The sequence below is a fragment of the Fopius arisanus genome, unplaced genomic scaffold (genome assembly GCF_000806365.1).
Source record: "Fopius arisanus strain USDA-PBARC FA_bdor unplaced genomic scaffold, ASM80636v1 scaffold00004, whole genome shotgun sequence".
NCBI classification, from domain to species: domain Eukaryota; kingdom Metazoa; phylum Arthropoda; class Insecta; order Hymenoptera; family Braconidae; genus Fopius; species Fopius arisanus.
The window spans coordinates 1,917,817-1,940,738 of NW_011887743.1; the positions used below are offsets into that span (position 1 = coordinate 1,917,817).

General features: G+C 34.4%; 4 protein-coding genes across 10 annotated transcripts in view; 3 read left to right on the forward strand and 1 right to left on the reverse strand.

Moving 5' to 3' along the window:
- Positions 1–138: 138 nt before the first annotated feature.
- Positions 139–2,978, forward strand: LOC105272900 (protein C10). Of its 2 annotated transcripts, XM_011315142.1 has the most exons (3): positions 139–367; positions 642–995; positions 1,926–2,978. In XM_011315142.1, exons 1-2 carry the CDS (start codon positions 319–321, stop codon positions 950–952), a joined length of 360 nt encoding a protein of 119 aa, XP_011313444.1. In that variant the 5' UTR covers positions 139–318; the 3' UTR covers positions 953–995; positions 1,926–2,978. The 2 variants fall into 2 exon arrangements, with proteins under 2 accessions (XP_011313444.1, XP_011313437.1); XM_011315135.1 differs by having other exon boundaries at positions 642–2,296.
- On the reverse strand, positions 1,631–10,812 carry lqf (epsin homolog lqf). Of its 5 annotated transcripts, XM_011315116.1 has the most exons (12): positions 10,628–10,812; positions 8,614–8,706; positions 7,592–8,047; positions 7,310–7,358; positions 6,917–7,079; positions 6,453–6,588; positions 6,326–6,358; positions 6,114–6,201; positions 5,608–5,616; positions 5,091–5,360; positions 4,729–4,905; positions 1,631–3,981 (listed from the first exon to the last, which is right to left on the reverse strand). In XM_011315116.1, exons 2-12 carry the CDS (start codon positions 8,704–8,706, stop codon positions 3,848–3,850), a joined length of 1,608 nt encoding a protein of 535 aa, XP_011313418.1. In that variant the 5' UTR covers positions 10,628–10,812; the 3' UTR covers positions 1,631–3,847. The 5 variants fall into 5 exon arrangements, with proteins under 5 accessions (XP_011313418.1, XP_011313426.1, XP_011313420.1 ...); XM_011315124.1 differs by lacking the exon at positions 6,326–6,358; XM_011315118.1 differs by lacking the exon at positions 5,608–5,616.
- A 638-nt stretch (positions 10,813–11,450) lies between these two features.
- LOC105272915 (uncharacterized) lies at positions 11,451–18,492 on the forward strand. Its single transcript, XM_011315152.1, has 5 exons — positions 11,451–11,733; positions 11,797–12,132; positions 12,510–13,931; positions 14,247–14,646; positions 14,747–18,492. The coding sequence occupies exons 2-5, from the start codon at positions 11,976–11,978 to the stop codon at positions 16,101–16,103; spliced, it is 3,336 nt and encodes a 1,111-aa protein (XP_011313454.1). The 5' UTR covers positions 11,451–11,733; positions 11,797–11,975; the 3' UTR covers positions 16,104–18,492.
- Positions 18,493–21,950: 3,458 nt separating this feature from the next.
- Positions 21,951–22,922, forward strand: part of Mctp (multiple C2 domain and transmembrane region protein) — an 11,953-nt gene continuing 10,981 nt past the window's right edge. The window contains exons 1-2 of one of the 2 annotated variants that reach the window (XM_011315163.1): positions 21,957–21,994; positions 22,106–22,361. The gene's annotated coding sequence lies outside the window, so the exon portion shown is untranslated. Of the gene's footprint in view, positions 22,362–22,922 lie in introns of both variants that reach the window. The other variant, XM_011315158.1, reaches the window with a different exon arrangement.

The window sequence follows — 22,922 nt, forward strand, 5'->3', positions numbered from 1 at the left end:
ATTCATGCGTTTTTATTTATTATTGGAAAATATTCAGAATTTTAATGATAAAATCATCATTTTTAGCTCGTTTTATTATTAAAAAATGGGGAATTCTTTTGAAAATACGCGCTGTCGTGACGCTAGTCTGAGACAACCGGTGCCATAGGCCAATTGAAATTTTCGCGGAAATCGGAAGTCATTTGTTGATCGCTGGTGTTTACAATGACATTTCTACTGTCATTTTTATAAATAATAATAAATAAGGAAAAGACTGTTGAAGCCTCGAATTTTCTTCGCCTAAACTCATCGATAATCATTCAATAATCGATTATTCAAATGATAAATATGACAGCAGCTCCGAATTTCACAGTGGAATCAGCAAAAGGTGATAACCCCGAAATTATTTATATTTAATTATTAATTAAATCACATTTTTAGGGTGGATTATCTATCGAACGTCGACGTTTGTTTAAATTTTATCTTTTTATCCTTTTTGAGAAAAATTTAATGAGAAATCATTTGAACTCTTTTCCATTTTATTCCAAATTATTACATCCAACTTCTTTTTTATTTTTCATGTGTAATTCAATGTCGAATGATTAATAAAAATCAGTAAGAATTATCTTGAATTATTTGAAATAATTGAATAATCATTTCAGCTGCTTTGAATGAGATTTTGACAGCTCTAAGTGCTCCAGAAAACGTCAAGAAAATATCAGAAGCTAAAGAGAACTCCGGCAACGAGATGCTGAAGATGATGCAGTTTGTGTTTCCCATCGTAATCCAAATACAAATGGATGTAATAAAGAATTATGGATTCTCCGAAGGACGAGAGGGTCCACTGCAATTTCTCCAGTGCATAAGAACATTAGAAAGAGAAGATCCTGAAATTGGGAGATTGCACAATCAAATTAGAGCGTATTTTCTTCCTCCAGTTGCCAGCAGTCCGTCTGGCGAGGCATCACTGTAATCCAACCAATCACTATCAATTTTAATTAATCAAAAAATCCAAGGTAATTTGCATTTTATTGGTTATTCAGAAATAAACAATAACGAATTGTTTTAATTCTTTATTTTCATATACAAAACTCAATCGAGTAACTTCAGTAAATGAATTCAGTAAGGAGTAGTGAAGTGTCTTGCATTAATATTTCATCGAGTCATCAAAGTGAATGATAATGTATGTTAATCAAATTTTTCTTTGTCATTTTCTGGGATGCAGTGGTCTCTAGAAAATTGTCATCTTCACTCCTTCCGTGAATAATCATTTGCTGATGTTAATGCGACGTACAAATAAAAGTGTTTCGTCAGAAATTCACATGATTCTCTTGGTGTAGTAAATAGGTTCTTTTGATAATATTTCAAGCATTTTTCTCATAAAAGTATAATTATAATGAGATTAATTTTAGGTATAATTCTACAATGTTTGAATTTTCTACATGAAAAAATAGAATATTGTTAAATAAATTATCATCTGCCTGGATTACAATTTTTTTTTATATAATGAAAGATCTCCAAAGCTCAATTTTTCCCTAAATCTATAAATTATCATTTATCCATTTTTTGTTAGCAATGAAATTAATTATATCAGTTACGGATTAATCAGGTCCATTGGTGCAAACAATAATGAAGGATAAACAAAGAAAAATATATGGGAACTCAAAAATTTGTACATTTATTTGCATAATTATTATCATTAATAAAGTATATAATATGATCTGCTAAAATATATAATGATAAATTCATTCGTTACTTAAAGTCATAACAAATTCCAGGCGTCGATTTTAGAATTTCCTGGACAATGAAAATCATAGAATATGATTAATATTTCACGCTCGTGTAGAATTCAAAATAAAATTACGGAGAAATTGCGGAAGAATAGTCTGTTTTTTTTTATCTCAATGATGAAATTGTGGAACGTAAATATATAATTATTATTCCAGAGCAAAAGGAGATAGCGTTGCATCTACGGAATGCGTACAGTACCAATTGCGTTGATAATTCCATTTCTTGAGCACTTTTTCCACAAAGATGGTAAAAAAAAAATTGATTGAAAAATTACAACTGCCTCGAAAATGATAAAAGGATAATTGACAATTTTGTCTCACGAATTTCCAAGAAAACAATGAAAAATAACGAATAATTCCGTAAGTAATATTTCGTATGCGATATAGAATGTACAATTTTCAATAATACCATTTTAATTTCTCTTTAATTAATATTAATAAACTGTTGTTAGTCAGGGAAATTGATTGTAGCTCACATTATCATTTACAAACTGCAATAAATTTCTCCATCGACTCGGTTCCTCTAATCCATGATTAATGCATCTATCATTAAAATTGTATACAATTTATTCATCTCTCTAATACCACATTCCAACATCTGTTTTCAATTATTCATTGCGGGATTAAATAAATAGTAAATAAAAGCGCCCCACATGACACCAAAGGACCTTTATTTTTTGTTCAAAAAAAAAAACTTTCGTTTTCAGTTTAATTAAAACGTCACGTCGTTGATTCGATTGTTGCAACACTGAACCGGTGAAAGGTATTCTAAACTTCAATTAAACTTTGTTCGACTGTACTCTCACATAATTTTTTAAATTATTTGTAATTTATTATAAATTCGGTCGTTCTGCAATTCTTTTGAGGGAGTCGTTCACTGAATTTATTCCCAGAATTATATTTTTCAGTCTAAACGCTCGATCAAGTCCAAAAAAATCTAATTACAATTGCAGTAGATTAATATCCAATAAATAATAAAAATCGTCGCTTAATTTTGATCTCCATCAATTGCATCTCTTGTATTTCACTTTGCAAATGTCAATTGAAAAATCCGATATTTCACAGTCTTGGAATGTAATCTTATTCGAAAAAAAAATATTTTCATTCACTTAATTGTGTAAATTATTATGTGACAATTGAATTTTGAATTCACTAATGTGTTCCTTTAATTAATCTAAGCAAAGGAAAATACTGGTAATTTTGTTTTTCTCGTTTTCCTCATATTTACTTAAAAAATATACTATTTTCCTCGAATAAAGATTGTAAAAAACATGTATCAACGAGGAGCTCAACCGAATCACCAAGCCGTTACAGGAATAGCATCATATCTAAAGAAGAATGAGAAATAATGAAACTGCGGGATAAAACGAAACACCTGTTCCTGTGATCTCTAAAAAACCGAATAATCTAGTGTTCCATTTTCCTCAGCAATTCCACTTTGCCCCATCCTTCCCTGTATTCAACGTAAACAAACGTGACATTCGTCGACCCAAGAAAAAGTCTTCGATTCTCCAATTTAACAATTAAGCAAAGAAGTGACAAAACGCGTGAGAACCGAACAGTTTCCCAATAAAATTAAAGATAAAAAATATTTTTAAAAATTTCATTACATCCTCTGGCTTGTAGAAAATCCCAACATTTTCCCTGAATTTAATGGTATCGAAACAGGAATATGTAGAAACAATAATACATTTGTTGTAAACAAAATGGAAATTTTTATAAACAAGAAAAACTGAAAAATTGAATTGTCACGTTTTGTCACTCCATCGCAGAACTTTCGGTTGCTGTATAATTTTAGGTTCATCATTATCATCTTCTACTTGACTTCTCTGTTACTTTAATCCAATTGAATTAGTGTTTACCCTAAGAATAAAAACTTATCGTACAGGGTTATTTGTAAAACCTTTGATACGCTTATTATTTTTATCTTTTTCCATGATTTTCTTTTTTTTTTTTTCATTTTAGTTGATTTATTTAGAATCCAACGCTTTTCTCGAGTTAACTGTGATAATGTTTAATCGTTTTGAATTTTCCTGAAATATTTCACCTCTGTTTCCGTTGACGATTGAATTGGCAGGCTACGAGAGAAATGGATTGGCAGCTGGTGGAGCTGCTCCATTGCCTGTCCACGGATCCTGTCGAATCTGATTGATGGATGGGCGAGGAGGAGGTGTTACCGTTGCAAATGGATTCGCTGAAAATGGTACAGCAGCTAAAAACCAATAAATTCAATAATTAATAACAGAACAATCAGCAGATAAAAATAACTAATCATCTCCAAAGGTCTCAGTACACTTCCCCACAACAAATATAATTAATCAATCATGCAACATATAATCTGATAATATAATTATATTATTAAAGCTCATGCATTAAATCTCGCCGTCAAGTAAAATTTCACATCTCAGAAAAATCATGACATGAATATAAACTCCTGATATCGATATTCCGAATATTTCAAATATTTAAACAATAAATCCACTACAAAGATGATAATATTTATAACAATACATCCATGCATATGCTCGACGACGAAACTCAATTATCATAAAATACTCACGATGATTATTTCCATTGAAATGCTATTTTACCGGAAATATTTGATAGATTACATATAGAAACGATTATTTATAAAAATACCAAGCAGTGAGCAGTAGATTTGAGGTGCGATTATTGGATGGGCTGTTCGAGAATTAACAGCTAGTAATAATTAATATCGAGAGGCTGGAGTACATTAATTGAATTAATAATCATGATTTCAAAGAGGATGAGTCATTATTCAATAAATATTTCTGGAATTAATTGACTTTAATGGGAATTCCAGAATATTTTGTGCATCAAGACTTCATGATTCTGGGATTGAATTAATTTAATGAATTCAATATCTATAAATTCTTGAGACTCAGCTTCTTCTGGTATTTTACTGTAATTTATTGAATGAAGAATTGTTTAAACTCACCAGCTGGTGCAGGAGCTGCTGGTTTCATGAGAGAAGTGCTCACGAGGTTGTCCAGATTAACGAGAGCTGAATTCTCTCCCAAGAATGACTGGGGTGTCTTTTTGACAGCACCAGTGCTCGCTGGCAAGTTGTCACTTAGTCCACCAAGATCAAATGGATCCGGTGAGAGAGTTCCTCCTGAAAATTCCATAAAAAACCGTCGTTAGAATTTCCTTATTAAACAAATCAAGCTTCTTCTATTCGTGAATCCTATTTTTTTTTTTAAATTTTTTATTTAATTATTTTATTTGATTGACTTTCTATTTTCAAAAATAATAATTAATGAGGAAGCATTTGTTAATGTCGAAAATTTGAGAGCTCACCATTGTTCATTGGTTGAGGGCTAGCCCCAAGCTTATTCCGATTGCTGATGATGTCGAAGTCATCGAGATCACCGGAGGGACTCACATTACTGCTACCCTGTGTATTGAAAGTGTTAAAACTAGACCCGTTCATGTTTCCAGTAAATCCGGAGGTACTTGGTGATGACAGGGTTGTAGCTGAAGGAAGGGCCCACGGATCCACCGTGTGAGGAGGTGAAGTTACGGTTGCAGGGGATGGAGCTGGAGCTCGCCAAGGATCCACTGCTGCAGCTGCAAAATTAACATCTGATTCAAATTAGTCTACTCCACGTGCAAAATCTCGGAATCCAAAGGAGATACAGAAATTTTCATTATTACCTTTTTTGTAGAGCTAATCGAAAACTACAAAAAAGAAAATAATGAAAAATTCGGTATCCCCATTGGTTTTGGAGATATCCTTGAAGATGGTTTCACAGTCGGTATTAAATTGATGAAAATCCAAAATTTTCAGTTTCATTTTGGAAATCCGTGAATTTACCTGATGATCCTAGGGTTACACATGCGGTGAAAAAAAGAAACGAAAAGAAAATTCTGTATTTTGTATCTTGTTTCCTTCAATTATTCGTTTCAGTAACAATTGTAAACACTGAGAACAACAAAACTAAAAATAAAATTACTACTTCGCTCAAAAATACATAGCGAACTTGAAATTAAATCCAAAAACTTCAACACAGGACATTATATCATATAATTATTCCTCGAGGTATTCCCCACATGCTCACACCAATTTCCGGTCCAAAATTTTGATCCTCTTTATATTTCCAGTTGTTTCCGTTCAATTTTTTTTCGTAACACTCAATTAATTCCAAACTATTTATAAAATGTCGAGAAGATAAAAATTTTGAGAAAAAATTTTGAGTTGAAAAATTTCTGGAGTTTTGTGGAATGCCTCATGTAGAAGTATTTATAACTCAAATGATTTTTTTAGAAATTGTTCTGATAATGTTGAGAGTAAAATGGATTTCTTATAAAAACTGATCTTACTTGGACGTTGAGGAGGTACTGGAGCCCAGGGATCCGCTGGTTGGACCGTGGAACTCGTCGTGGGAGCACTCCAAGGATCAGAATTAGTCTGTAACAACAACTGCACTATCTAATCTGTACGATTGCAATTAGACTCGTCTAATTAAAATGAAAACTTGACGAAAAAAAAAACTATAAAAATATGGAGCATGCACATGCTCGTGCAGACGTACCTCGCAGTCGTAATAGCGAGATAGATCCAGAGACTGGCATGCAGGTGCAAGAGACAATTCAATTTATCATGCAATCAGTGATTTAATAGATTTTTTATGGTAATGGAGATGATCATGATGGGTTTACCTGAGGTCGAGGAGGTGGTGGAGCTATCGGCACACCCCATGGGTCAAGTGTTAGCTGCGGGGCTCCTCCACTAGCTTCACCTAGATTGACATCAAGAAGATCAAGCATGTGGCTTGCTTTTTCGGACGGCGGCGCTCTAAAAATTGCAGTAATCAACATAAATATTCAAATCTTCAGGAGAACTCTCAACAAAATTTAAAACATTCACGTACAATAATCAATCTGATCTACAATAAAAATAACTCACAATTATATGATAAAAAATGTTTTTATCTGATGGATCTCGACTTATTTTTTATTATTACAACTCGAAGGAACTGGAATTTTATTTAAACAATTGAGTTGAGGTATTCATATTTATTTAATTCAAACGACTCGAGTATTAATGATAATAGTGGAATTATTTGGGATAAAAGGAAATGAATAATTATTTAGGGTGAATATTTTCTTGGAGATTGACTCACTTGAAGTCTTGTTGACTCTGGCTCAATGCAAGCTGTAATCTAACGTCGTCACTGCGTCTCCTCTGCTCCTCTTGTTCAGCCTCTTCCCTTGACATTGCCAATGCCAATTGTAACTGCAACTCCTCCTCACCAACAGTCAGCGGCCGAGCTTTTTCTAGTTCGGCTGATCGTTATTGTATACATTGTGCAATAAAAATAAATAGCTAATTAAAAAAAAAAGAAAAGAAAACAAACCCAACAGCCTCTCACGTGACTCGAATCTATTTATCATAATCATTACAAAAAAGTAATTAACTCAAAGACACATGCGTTAAATTAAATTGATAAACGGAGATAAATAATTCAATCAAGGATAATGAAAATTATAAATTAATTTAATTTGTTTATCCTTACGTTTGGGGTCAGAATTTCCTCGGTAAGGCTCCCAATCTGGTGAACACATCTGAAATTAAATTGAAACATCAATTTAAAAATTCGTGAGACGTGCAATAATATTTTTTATTTCCAATATTTATTAATTATTCATCAATCAATTAATTCTGCAGTTCAGAAAAAATTTTGGATTTCTATCTTGAATTACAATAATAATTTATCGTGAGAGTATAATTGGTTTAACAAAATAAATGCAGGATTATTTGAATAAATGATAATTAATGAATTCAGATTGGGACTTACATCACCCAAGGATGTCATAGTGTCCATTCCATCACTTCCAAAACCACTGACAGATTGTGCAAATCTCTCTTTAGCTTTGAGGGCTTTAGCACGTTCATTCCGTAGTCTCTCATCATCTTTCAATAAGGCCACTAATTGTTTAGCTTTCTCCCGCACATTGATTCCCTGATCTTTGGGCCCCTCCATGTGCTGAAAATCCTTCAGCGTTTGAATAGCAAAAATGTTCTCTTTACACTGCTGCGCTACTTTTTCAGATCCTGTTTTTATTAAATAATCGAGTAAAACCAGAGCTTTGTAGACGTGTCGCCAATTTTTTCCATGATCATTCAGACGTTTCCACAGCATTTGCATTATTTCGGTAAAGGCCACTACGTTATACGTTAGATCAGCTATTTCTGCCATTATGGTACTGCTAGGGCCCCATGGGTCGTTGCTCGTCGCTTTTCGGACTAATTTCTGCAACAAATACCAAATATTTTATTTTAAAAACAATTTATTAAATATGTAATCACGTGATTTATCATAAATCAATCCACAAACAAAATAATCTATCTACTAACACTAACGAACTAACGACTAACAAACAAAATAAAGAAAAGTAGAAAAAGGTCGGAATATCTTTTAAACAAATAGAAAACAAAAAAAAGAGAAATTCTCAAAATAAATCATATTTTCGCAATTCTTATCGTTCGTCTTTAATTATCTACTGCTCCTCCAAACCGATAATTACATATTTTCGTTGCATAATTGAATTCTCAAAAGAGAAAATTATCTCCACTCGCTACATGATTATTATTAAAGTCAATTACTTCATTAGGGCCTGACTTTCACGTCATAATCGGTCACTGAGTCCATTCAATTTTAAATAATTTATTATTGTTGCACTGAGACTAAATTAATCTTTATTATTATTAATAATTAAATTATTTTTATTTATTGGAATGAGTGGAACGAGAAAAATATGAATTGTTCAAAACTATTTGTTTAAGAATGCGCAATAAAATTCCACTGGTGTTTCTCACCTGAGCATTGCTATAATTGTGAGCAAGATTCAGTATATCACGTCTGATTCCCGCCAGATTCACCTGCATGACATCCTGTCCTTGTCGTCGCATCTGTAAAAAACAATAAAAAATGCATAAATCAATGAATTCCTGCAATTATCCCCAACAACTCCAAACAAACCTTCACGAATTCAACTTAAAATGTATCTTCAATAAATCAGTGATACCGCAATCGAGAAGACAATTTAAATGCACATTATCAGACAAATACGATATTATCTTATCTGAGAGAATAAAAAAAAATTCTAATTGAAAAATCAGGACGATAATTAATTAGTATAGATAGTAATTGAATAGTCGATGAGATGATCTGGTGTTGAGTGAATTATTTGTCTTCCAAGGAGAATAAAATCCATATACTTGGGAATTCAGGGTCGATTCTCGTAGCAATCAATGTCAGCGATACAGGTCATTGTCATAAAATCTAAAATTTAATAAAACCGTTAACGATATTAAACAACAGGTACTCGGAAACACATGAAGTTTATTTTATATTTGCACGAGGAGTCGCAATCCACTCAGTGTAGGGCTTCCTCGTAGAGGTTTTAACAGCATTACCTTCAACTGACCATGAACCTATCGATCTCCTCTTCGTTCTCCAAATCCCTCGATTTTTATAAATAAACAATACTGATGAATTGTTTGTTTTTATTTAAAACAATGTTTATATTCCTCTTTCGGACTCCCCAGATTTCTCTGGGATTATAAAATTATTGGAACTGTAAAAGTGAAGGTCTTACTGATGTCAATATTCTAAGTAATCGCAATTGCGTGGTTGAATTTTTAAATTGTTTAAACAATTTAAAAATACTCATTGAATTATTTGTAAGGAATTATCGATTCCTAGTAGATGAATCCGGAGAATTCATGACAAATGACTTTTGAAATCGATTCGCCATTTTTTAGTTGTTACAATTTTTCTAATGATTTTATTGTTTCACTCAATTCACTGTTTTACTCCCGGATACCTCTTAATTGTGAATTAAAAAATTGATGAGTAATTCCAGGAAATTCAGATGACGTTTTGCGTCATGCTAATTTCTCTCCATTTACTGCTCTGAAAAGAATAGTCATTACGTAGTATTTATCATGATAATCATCGGATCTCTAAACTCGTAATTGTGAAACCAAAGAAACCTGAAAAATTGAAAAACAATTTACTGAAAACAATAATTAATAAAAAACTATTGAATCATTCAATTAAAATCGCAAACGACGAATAATTCAAAGAGAAAATTTCCGGCGATAATTTCCTAAAGAAAAATAAATCATTCCTAAAAAATTGGATGTCCCATTTGATAATTGTTGTTCCCATTCCCCGAAGTTGAAACGTTTCATAAAAATAGAATAATATTTAACAAACAATTTCAATTCACCTGATGATTCATTGTTCACGAAATAAGTGACAAATCCACTCTCAAAAAAATTTCCTAAACAGCAGTACATGAGTAATCGACCTTTGTCTCATTGTCTCGAAGACGTCTCGAACAGTAGAAATAAATAAACTCCAGTAAATTTATTCTTCGGGTGAATAAAACCAGAACAATTCCCCAACGCCACCCAAAACTGTTAAAAACCCCCCAAAAAAATCCGGAAAAAATTCCGAAAAAACAATTCGCTGATGCGATATCAGGAAAGTTGACGTGTCGTCACTCCTGATGACGATATGCCCTCGGAGTGTCTTCGAGTATTTTCCAACAGGTTTTTATCTCAGCTCCTTGGTGAACCCAGAGGAAGTCCAATAAATAAAATAAATTAGAGGTAAGAGGAGTGAAGGTACTCGCCACCCACACATTGTACAGAAGAAAACGAAAAAAACCAGGAGAGGATGAAGAAATGATAAAATAGAATAATAAATCCAAGGGCATTGGACTCTGGGGGATATTTTCCTCGTCTGATTCTTGGGATGTTTGTCTCGAGTATCTCACCATCAGTAAAAAAATGAACGGTATCTGTTAAACTTGTAACTCACCTTTGGGATTATTTCAATATCTACTTTGATTAACTCCGAGTTGATGAATATTTCAAATTGTTGATTTAGGTGATAAGTTTTTTTGATAATAACGCGAATATAAAATTTTAATTCGATGTTTTTTTGTATAAAATAATAACACGGGACTATGACAAGCCCATTCACTCCTTCACGGATTTACTTGTGGAGAGAGAGACAGGGAGAGAATTAATGAGACTTGAGTCAAGATGGCGCTGGGATTTTTCCTGAATAAATTCACTCTAATTCGCTGAAAAATGAGCATAAATCTCTCCTATTGGACGATAATTCACACATTAAATCCATAAAAACCAATGAGAAACCAGAAATTCTCGTGGACCTCAAACCCCATTGGCCCCCAATTATCTGCGTCACGAAAATTTGAATTCTCTATTTTACCGATTGACAATTACAAAAAAACACTAATGGAAAATTATCGTCAGCTGTTGTACGTAATCATAATTATTATCACTAAAAAAATTGCAATGATTGCATTATTGCAATGATATTATGAAAAATGAGTGCTGGAGAGTTTCTGTATTTTTTATTTATCTATTGAAAATAGAATTTTCGATTTTTGCATGACCGACTGGTGAAAATCTAGAAAAAAAATTGTTTATTTATTCTGGGATCAAAGGTGTATTATTATGATAAATTATTTAATTTTATATCTGGGAGTTTTACGGGTCTTTTCAAGAATTATTTGGCATGATTAATTGGATTAATTGTTAATTATTTATTAGGGCACTTGATTTCCGCGGAACGCCATTGCGCGGTTGTGTTTTGGTCTTAAATAAAAATGGCTGACCTCGGTATATTGGCAAGATACCGTAGATTATTAGTGAATATTGGATTGATAAGTAAATCCACCGGCAATTGTAAACAGCCAAATAATTAATCCGCTAATGATCGCTATTAATCTGAATAATATGTTAACAGTGGCTGAAGAGTGATTGTTAATTGAAGAAAATAAACATTCTATCGAGAAAATATTTCCCTCGGCGTGACGGACTCACATAGACACACACGAATAAAAGAACATTGAACCACAAAGTGAAAATAATCAGACAAATTTTAGTGATTACGAGGTAATTGATCGTTATTGAAAATTTCATAAATTAGTGTTTGATTATTTTTTTAATGAAATCAAGATATTGGTGAATCGATCCCGGTAAATAGACTGCATTCATCGGCATCTTCCACGTCGCTAGGTTATAGTTCATCAGGACCATCAAATGTTGATGATGAGACAACAATTGTTGTTGATTTTTGTTGAACAATCGGCAGGAAGTCTTCATCGAGGTTTTTAGAGGTTATTCCTGTTGGAGATATGGCTAATGTCGATTTTGATTCGGAGCTCTTCGAGAAGAAGCTTCATACTCTCAAAGACTCTCAGGAGTCCATACAGAGTTTATCTTCGTGGTGTCTCGAGAGACGAGAGCATCACAAGAAAATTGTTGCCACTTGGTTGCAAGTGCTGAAGAAGGGTGAGGACAATCTCTTAATAATTTTAAAATACCCAGAAAATATTAATATCTTTATTAACGTAAAGTTTATTTTTAATGTTTAATAAATCTCTCTGGGCTCTCCCTTTTTGCTAAATCCCTCAAATTTCTTCTGTCAGATTTTTTGTATTCGCTTTTTTAATTGTTGAAGTTTTTTTATACAGATTGTTTAAACTCTGGAGAAAATGCGTATGGAAATTAAAAAGTGATGGACGAATTCGCTCAATATTTCTCATTAGATAATGTTCTTTGGATCAATTAAGCCATAATTAATTATGAAGAAAGCGAGAATTTAATTTCGAAGTAGTGTAACTGATTTTATCCATCCGTTTATATTTTTCTGGAATTTTCCTCCTCAGTAAAAGTCGAGCACAGGCTGACGCTGTTCTACCTCGCGAACGATGTGATCCAGTACTCAAAACGAAAAAACTACGAGTTCGTGGAGTCCTGGGGGACGACTCTACAACGAGCTACGACGATGGTCCGAGACGAGAAAGTGAAACACCGAATCCTGCGAATCTTCAAAATATGGGAGCAGAGGCAAGTCTACGACGAGGAGTTCCTCACAGACCTCTCAGGCCTCATATCAGCAGCTCCAAAGAAAAAAATCGATCCTCAACCGATCAACGTCCCCGAGGAATTTCAGGCTGCTCTCCTGATCTCCACTATGCGATCCTGCTCGACCCTGGAGACAGCGACTGACGCTCGTCTGAAAGATCTTCGAGACAGTAACATCGATATTGACAACGCGGAGGAGCTCTGCGCCTCCTTGAAAGACCGGAGAAGAGTCGAGGACGCCGAGAAGGAAGTGGAAACAGCTGTTAGAAATATCGAGAATTACGTTCGCGCCCTGGAGGCTGAGATTCGAGAACGAGCACAAGTTCTGGAGTTGTTGGAACAAGCTGATCAGTTCTACGAGACCCAGAGGGGCGAAGTCAAGATCGTCACCAATGCTTACAGAAATTTTGGCAGCAGAGTAAAGAACCTGAAGAAGAAGCTGGATGAACTCCTGCCAACGTTGACCTCTCCAATTCCATCACCAGACGTCAATGCACCATCACCCAGTCCTGACAGTGACATTGAACTCCCTGGAGACGATCAGAACATGAGTTCAGTACTGGAGGTGGTGCCACCATCGATGTATGGATCCTACAGTCAGGATTACGAGCCCATGCCAGTGCCAGCTCCTGATTCCTCCCAGGGGAACAGTTCCAATGACTTTACGAGCAATTTCTCGTCGTTTATTGGTGGAAATATGGACTTTGACATGCGGAGTCTGTTTAACGAGAAATCCCCTGGGGGCAGTCAGATTTATAATGAGGCTATGCCCATTGAAGTCATCAATATGAGACCCTCTAAGGTGGCACCTGGTGAGGAGTTCTCCTCGGGGAATTTTCTCAAAGTTCCTGAGGCAAACAGAGCCACGAGTTCTGGAGGAATTCCTGGGTTGGGCCTTGATGTTCCTGAACCGAGGACAGAGTCACCTCAGAGACCGGATTATGCGCATCTGGAGAGACAAGTTGGGACTACTACTCCCCGGATGATTGGGGCACAGGGAGAGAGGATTACCCACAGCACACCCTTGGCGCATGGAGCTGGATATTCCAGGGAGAAGACACCCTTTGAGGAAGGCGGTGGTACTGCTAATCCTTTGCCACCTCCACCACTTCCTCCACCCATATTCCTGGAGGAGGACGGGTGCTACAATAAATTGCCACCGAAATTTCCCACCTGGACACCAGCTAATGACGGAGCCAAGGAGGAGATCAAGTGGCAGACAGGTGAATTTTTAATTCTCATTTTATCTCTCATTCATTTTTTATCTTTAATTACCAGTGGAAATATTTTATGTCCTTATGATTCGATTGTGTAGAGAATCATTTCAATTGCTCATCAGTTTTTTCCAATTGTCATAACGAAATTATTGCAACAATATTTCTGGTACAGCGGAATTGTATGAATTATGTATAAATTAATGATGTTAATTATTTGAGTCTAATGACTTAATGAATAATCATGATTTATGAGAATTTAGTGGAATCTGGCTGATTGTTTTGACTATTGAGTTGTTAAAAAATTATTGTTTTAATTTTCAGGAAAAAATTCCTGGTCTAACGACAATGGAGAAAGCGAGCGTTGGGAGTCCCCGAGTGAGCCAACCTGGTCAAATGGTATGAGAGGCAAGCCTAATCTGTCAGAGACACCGGAATCACCTCCGATATACGAAAAATCGAGCTTCAGAGATCCTGTGCAATACAACGATCCCCAAACGCAGGAGCCCATACTCAGCAGTGCTGCTGATGTAGATCACAGGGTTATACCACTTCCTATGCCTCCTGATGGTCATCTTCCTCATCGTTTGATGAAAGGAGCTGATGTCGATCATCGGAATCTCATCAGTTTAACCGGTAGTCCAGCAAATAATTCTGCTAATTCCAACGAATCACAAACACCAGGCAGTAATAATTTGTGGAGCAGTACTGATCAAGATTACAGGTAATTAAAAAAGAAATCGATAGAGGAGAATTAATAATGAACAGATGCAAATTAATAATTGAATATTTATGCAACAATAATGATTTTTATTATTTTTCAGACGACAAATTCAACCTGGGGATATAGTAGAATCGGTAGATATGGAGATGTCGGACGAGGAAACGGATTCGAAGCAAAAAAATCGAATTCTGGTGGACGTTCGTACTCAAGATCGTGACATGAGACCAGGTCCCCCTCATCATTTGGACATGGACATGCGAGTGATTCCCCTGCCCTCTCCCATACCACGAAATCACCCACCGGACATTCGAAACATGCATCCAGGTCCACCACTCCCACCTCTACCACCTTTCCGGCAAAATCACCCAGATTTTCCCCCTAATCACCCGAATTTCCGAGGTAACCTCAGCCTCCCACCCAATTTTCTCCCTCCACAGCCCGACTTTTCCCCCGATTTTCACCCAAATCGACCGGACATGTACGATTTTCAGGAGAATCAACGTCCAGACTTCCACGATGATCGTAGATTTTCCCTCGATCATTTACCACATCACCAACAACATCACAGAGACTCTCCAATGTTCGTGAGGGGTAGAGGACGTCCATTTCCTCGTGGACGCCGTGATAGATTTCCAGAAATACCACAAAATCGTCGTCACAGGCCACAGGACACCCTAGATCTCCATCAAGAGCCACCACCTGGCAGACTATCAGTCCTTCAGCCACCTGAGACTGTAGTAATCCTGGATGACAATGGAATGCCAATAATGCCAAGTCAAGATGATCCTCGTGTTCCCGAAGAGATAATAAATAAAGACAATGAAACACCAGGTGTTCAATCAGTTGAATCAGCATCACCCAAGGATTCCAAAGTATCTCACAATGATCCTGAGGGTGAGAAAGACCCAGAGCTACCCGGAGACAGCGAAGAAATTGCTAGTGAAGAGAGATCGCAGGAGGGCTCATTAACACGTGCTGATGAGCCTCCTAAGAACCTCTCAGAACACCTGGAGGCACTGATGAACTCAGGAAAGACTGCTGGGGTCAATGATCTCAAAAGACAAGCGTCCAATGGAATTCTCGAGCAGATGGATGAGGACAGGACGTCTCCCACGAGGAAGAGGGTTTTTATGCCTAATAATGGGCCTCCAGAGCTGCATCCCATTCTTGTTTATGACTACGAGGTTCAGCATGGCAATCCTAATTTTAGGCCGAGACTGCCTGCACCTGTATCTCCAGCTGCTGTGAGCCCTTTTGCTCCCTGGAGGGGCCCTGGACCTATGCAGAGGGGCCGAGGGGGATTCAGAGGATCGCCAAGAGCACCCTGGATGGACAGAGGACCCAGGGGACCTCCTAATAATTTTTCACCAAGAGGTGGCAAACGAGGGAGTCCTTTCAGGGGGAATAATAATGGGAATGGTGGATTCAGGGGGAGGGGGAGGGCTGGTAATTGGTAAATTTTAAGCTCCGGTGAAGTGGTGGATAGGAATTCATTCAGGTGGGGGGTGGTGGAGTATAATACAGTCAATGAAATCATCTACATCTTTTTGAATGCTTTGTTATATCTGCAGTGAAGTGGGAATTAGGATGAGTGATGCTTTTCAAGGCCAGTTTTTAACGAATATCTCGGTGTTCAAGGGAGATGGGATAATTTTTGAATAGAGATCTTTTGTGGAGAAAAAGGAGAGCTAGAAAAAAGGTATCTGTGAAAATAGCACTAGCTTTTCGTAATTCCACGGTATTTGAGGAAAACTGCACTCGAAAAAAAGCACTTTCACTGTTTTATCACTTCGATACGGATTTTAAGGTCATCTGTCTGGGGAATGATTTCGAGAGTTATTGTTGATTTATTCTTCGGAACTCTCGATATTTGTAAATAGTCATCTGTCTTGCGGATGAATGAATAATTAAGAATAATGCTGTAATGAATTCATTATTTGCCGATTAATTACGGAATTTTATATTGAATATAAAATGATTTCAGGAGTCAAAGGGTTTTGAATAAAATATCAAATTAATTTTATAAGCTACACATATTTTCGTGGGTTCTGCTCAGTCATTTTACGAATTAAATTCAGATTCCACCAGTTTAATATCGAAATTATTGACTATCACCACTTCACTAGAATGGTGAGAACTGGTTGGTGGCTGGAGTGTGAGGGAGCAGTGCTCTTCATCGTAGTTTAGGTCTTGTAAATAATTATAAGTAGATGAAGAATTCGAGTTATAAGAATTTTGTCATTTAATGATTGAAATTAATTGTAAGATATTTCGAGAATTCTTCAGATACATGCGTACAAAATTCTGTCAGTGCGGGCTGTTTTTTTTTTGGAGCTTGACATTTCTTTTTCTTTTCTGCGAGTATTCCTGGATTATTACAAGTACTGAACATTGAAGAAGAATATGTAATTTAATACCCACTTGAGTGATGATTCATGCCTTTCATTGAAAATCGCTGATATTTTCCTCTAGCTCCTGTATAATTAAAAAAATCATAATTAATAAAGTGATAGAGCTAAAGAGATCTACTTGACGTCATAATCAATTATGAAAAATATTTGCAGATTAATAGAATATAGTTCTAGGATTTTTATTCATCTGTTTAAGATCTCATTCAGAAATAAGTTATGAATTTTTCCATTCCGTTGATCTAGAATAAATAACTGATCAGTGGAGATTTAATTACAGATTCAGACAATTGTAACAATCAACTCCAGAGTTATCTCAAGAAAATTGATAAGAAGCATTTAACGTTTTTAATTCATGAATACTCAAAGAATTGTAAAACGAAATGAGAAAAAATTGTTTCACACGATTAAAAACAGTGAAGCGACCAATTTCGAGTATACATGTGATTATATAAATAATGAGAGGTGTTCACGTCAAGAAGATATTGAGAAATTTTATTATGAATAATTAGTTCATTGAAATAAATTTCCCAGTGACCGAGGCTGACGTTTAATACGTGAGAAATCTGCAATAAATGATTATAAAAGGAAAAGTTATTTAAAAAATTGACATGACCTGGGTATGACACGATTATTTTTCGTTCGCCTCGGAAATCTCTCATTGAGAACGAAGAAAGGGGAGGGAGGGGGATTGGGAGAGTGAGAAATAAATGGAGAAAAGGAACTGAGCTGGAAATTTCATTTTTCCTCCTTCAGAAATGAACAACACCATTAATATTGTTGACATGCAAATGAGAAATTATTTTCAATTTATTTTATTCTGTTCGTCTCTTCGTCACCACTCGCATTTGCATTTTCTTATCGTTTTTCTTTTCTTTTATCTCATAGAATGATTTATTAAAACACAGGGATGTCGTATTGAAAAAAATTGTGTCAATAAAATGTAAAAATATTTCCTCTCCAATGGCGTGCACTTCCCCTTATTCCGATGAATAAATATAATAAAGAGATTTTTCGTGAAAGAGGGAAAGAGATTTGATTTGAAAGAGATCATTGGATAAATTTCCTTGGAGATTATTTCGTAAATTTGGATTGAAGAATAAAATGTTTTTATATTTATCTTTAATCCAATTGTTACTGAAATTATCGATGGAGTAAAGTAATGAATATAAAGTTCAATTGCACGTGAATTATTCTTAAATATCTCAGGAACTGAAAATTTACGGAGAAAACTGATAAAATTATTTGTAGTGCATAAAATTTTAATATGAAAAAAATTCTCACATTTTTTTCTGTCTGAACCCATAATTTTTTTTATTTCTCTTCATGTGTGAAAGAAAATAAAAGAATTATTGATCCGAAATATTTCGCAACATCAAATCCACCGAATGACGATTATAAATTTGTAATTGCCTTGAAAAATTACTTAACAATAATTAAAATCGATGTATGCATCATAAAAAATTGAAATCAATTATTTAAAAAATTTTTGCTGCTTCTGAAACTAATTGAAATTGTAAATTGTAATATAAATAAATTTGCAATGTACAATTTCTCGATAATTTTTATCAATCCGAGATTTCCAGAGATATTTGCAGAGTAATTACTGAACAAATCTTGAATTCTTCAATTTTATTACTTATGTAATAATTAATTGAATGATCTCTTTCTTTAAATCAAGTCTCTACTTTATTCTAGTAGAACCCCGAGCTTCTGGATTATAACAACCCCTCGACAATTCTCTCACCGAGAATCTGTCAATATACGACCCCCGCCCCCTCGTTAGAGTGTTTACTAGCGCGTAAATAATATATATTAGTATCGAGTCCCAAGGATGCGATTTGAACTGGCTGTGATAACGTAAAATGTACTAAAAAAAATAATTATATTACTCGGGAGTTGCTTCGACATTTCGGTACAGTTTCCCCTTCAGTGATAAATTTATAGATCATTAAAGAGGCTATCAAAAATAGGGGCATGAAAACCTTTTAATTATTTTAATTACGAAGAAGAAATTAACTTCAAAGATAAATTTAACCGCAAAATTATAAACTAGGAAAAATCCAGTTTTTTTTATGTTCATTTTTTGCGGATATCTCGGAAATGAACGAGTATATCGATTTTTTTGTCTGAACATTTTTTATGGAAAAAGATGAGAGCTAGAAAAAAGGTAGATATGAAAATCTCGATATCTTCCTTCAATTCCGAGATATTTACTGAAAACTGGTCTTGGAAGAAATTAATTTATTGTAGTTTATAATTTTGCGATAGATTTAACATTTTTTATTGTTGTTCTTGGTGGATTGTTGGGATTCATGAGGACCTGGTGAATTTTTCTGATTCATCAAGGATCTTTCGGTTCGATTAACGCAGTATCCCGCGTTCTATTGAATTGTTAATTAACGCGGAGTCCAGAGCACTGAATTCATTTCGTTAATTAACAATCACCACCTGTCAACGTCACGTGTGTTTTTTCTAGTCAAAATGGCAACACCTGGTTTTCCCTCGTGAATATCCAACAGACAATTCCAATTGAACTCTACATTGCTCGAAAATTATAAATCTTCTCTTGAAAATTAATTTTTTTTTACGAATTCGTCTCAGTACTGAGTAATAATGAGAAAATGTCAATTTTTCCCTTCCAATCTTTTTTTATAAAAAAACTCGGACCGATCAATCCAAAAGTTTTAAAAATATTAATAAACAATAACAATAAATTTCGGTTTGCATATTTTAAATAAAAAAATGTTTCAAGGGGATTAATTATTTATTTATAGGAATTTCGTTGTAAAAAATATTGAAAATCAATTGTTTTTAGATGAATTTATTAATTGCGAGATATTTCTGCTGTAATTTGTATAGATTTAATTTTTTTTTTACAATTGTTTTTAATAACGCGATATTCGGGATTATTCTGTAAGACAGATTAATCTTAAAAGTTTTAAATAATTATTTGAAAAGTCTCGACATTTTCTCTTAAAATTACACTTTACTGAAATAAAAAAATGAACAAGTGATTTATTTCGCTGAGTAAAATATCGCGCAGGCGCTTCTCCCATTTTTCAATGAATTTTTTCTCATTTCCTCGGTGAAATTTGAAGTTCCATGGAAGTGTGATGACGTATGCGTGATAATTAGCGCACAAATTGAATTAATTGTAAGACAGAATGTGAAATGCACTGCATACTATGTATGCGAGAAGATGAAAATGTTTTTTGTACATTTGATTAATAAAATTGTATCTTGAGGATGATGATGATGATTGCTATCTTCTGTATTATGCAACTACCAATTTACTATTTGTTGTTGTCACTGGGGTAAACATTTTATTATTCATTCCAGAGGGGGAAATCCAATGGGTTTGCGTGAGGGCTTCGATTTTTTTACACACCTCTTACTTCATCGTCAACCCCTTGAATCGCATGAGAGGAAAATGTATAATGTTGAAAGCGTTGCCTGGTTACCCTGGACACAGGTCACGCGCATGATTCGCTTTATTATAATTACTCTAATTATCTTAACGCATTCCTGATGAGAATTTCCTTCGACCCCCGTTTTTCCGCAATATCTCAAAACCGAAGGAAGATAATGATATTTACATGAATACCTTTTCCGTAGATCTTGAAAATCTCCACGGAAAATCTCTTCTCAAAAATCTCGCTATCTTCCTTCCATTCCGAGATATCGCCTAAAAACGGATGTTTAAAAAAAATCCAGTTGTCCTAGTTCATTACTTTAATACAGAATTAATAAATAATTCCACATGGAGCTAATTAAAAATATTAAAACATTAAAAGTCGATTAATTTACCAGTAATCTCCTGAATTTATTTATATAAAACAGAATTATTAATAATCTGGAGAAACCATTAGAGAATTTTCGCAATTAGAAAAAATCGTCTGGAGAAAACAGAGTGAAAGTTTAACTTTATTTATTTATTTACCCATGAAATAATTATTCAATATTCATGATGGAAGTGGTAGCGATCCGAATCGACTAATCGAAGCAAGTGGTTCCTTTGATCCCCTCGCTATTTAATTAATTAATTACAGAATGTGAATCAACCATTTAATTTCCACAATTTGTAATCACTCCCCTCATTAATTGTTCCCTCCTCAATTTATCCCCACAATTTTCTACTCCATACCCCACATCGAGATTGTTCTATAAATTAAAAATAGTCGAACCAATCCCAATGGATTTATAATAATAATAATAATAAATAATAATCCCAATAATATCCCAATAATTTTCAAATAATTTCGAAAGATTGACTCCCATTATGTTTTTAAAATTCCTGATAAACTAATTAGAAACCGAATTGATTACAACAAATTAATAATACCTATACATGAATCATTAATTAATACCTATCAATTATTAATTAATATATCCGATAGTAATTGATAATAATAAATTGATAAAATCCACTTGATTCAATTCTATTGATTTTAATTTGAATTTAAAGTTCAGTCAATCCCAAAATATATCGATTTCAATTACAATATAATATTGGAATAATTATAATTTTTTTAAATATTCCATTGCGATATTATTAAATAATTGTAGAAAAAAAAATTTTGAAAAATCGATTGTTTATGGACTCAAGTGGTTGAACCCCTGGCGCTAGGGTGTTGTCCTTCAGCTGTCAACTGTCATAAAATTAATGTCACGAAATCACGCTGCGTTACAAGAACAACAATTTTGATAAAAGCTCAACAGAGAAAAATATGAGACGTGAAAATTTTTCTAGGTGAATTTAACAGTAGGTTTTACTGGAGGCGGATTGGCCTCTGGTGGGTCGATAGAGCCCTCCTCCCGTCCTCTTCTCTAGTTTCCCCTCTTTCCCATTATATCCCTTCTCGTCTCCAATCCAACTCTAGTGAGCATGCCACATTCAGAAGTAAACCGTCTGTCAGTGGCCTCTCAGTACTGCTCAAGTAATTATCAAAAAACCTTTTTGTTTAATCCTAAGCACGAATTATTTATCAATACCTTTCGTTTATCTTTCAATTATCTGACAATTTAATCATTTCTGATATTTAAATCAGTGGAATCAGTGGAATCAGTGGAATCAGTGGAAATAGTGCAGACAGTGCAGACGTGCAGACGTGCAGATGTGCAGATGTGCAGACGTGCAGACGTGTGATTAAAAAAAATAATCTCCCATCTCTAAATCATAAATCATAATCCCAGTCTCTTGATCAGTTCCCCAGATCATCGACTACTCACTCATCAAATTAATTTATAATTAAATAATTATTGGATTGGGAGATTCAGTGGAGGGACACAGAGGAATAAAATAATGTGAGTATTTTTTTTTCTAGGTTGTTTGTATTTTTTAATGTTAAGATTTCTTGTTATTCATTTCTTGTTATTGTTATTCATTGAAGAGTCTCACTGATATTCAGAATGTTAATACAATCTCATTGCAAATAAGTGCAGAGTGCATGTACATTGATTACGGGTAGAGTACGTGAATAAATAAATTGATGATAAAGGGTGGTACCATTCTGGGTGGTTGTGGGCGATGGTTGATTCATTATTTAACAAGACCGTGGATTTGTTATAGTTGTGGGGAGAGAATAACGGTGGAAAGAGGTTTCAGGGACTCTTCCTGAGATAAGAAAGCTTTCATAAGTTTATGGACAACTTTTGTTGAGACGCGAGTCGATCTGACGTTTTGCTATTTCGGAATTTATTTATTTATTCATTGGGAGAACGAATAAATTATTGGCGGGAATATCATAATTGTTTTAAATTTTGAAATGATTTTGAGGCGATAACAGATGCCGGTATAAAATTTGAGATTGATTTGTAAAATATTTAATAATTATTATATTAATAATCATTATTAATATTTATTAT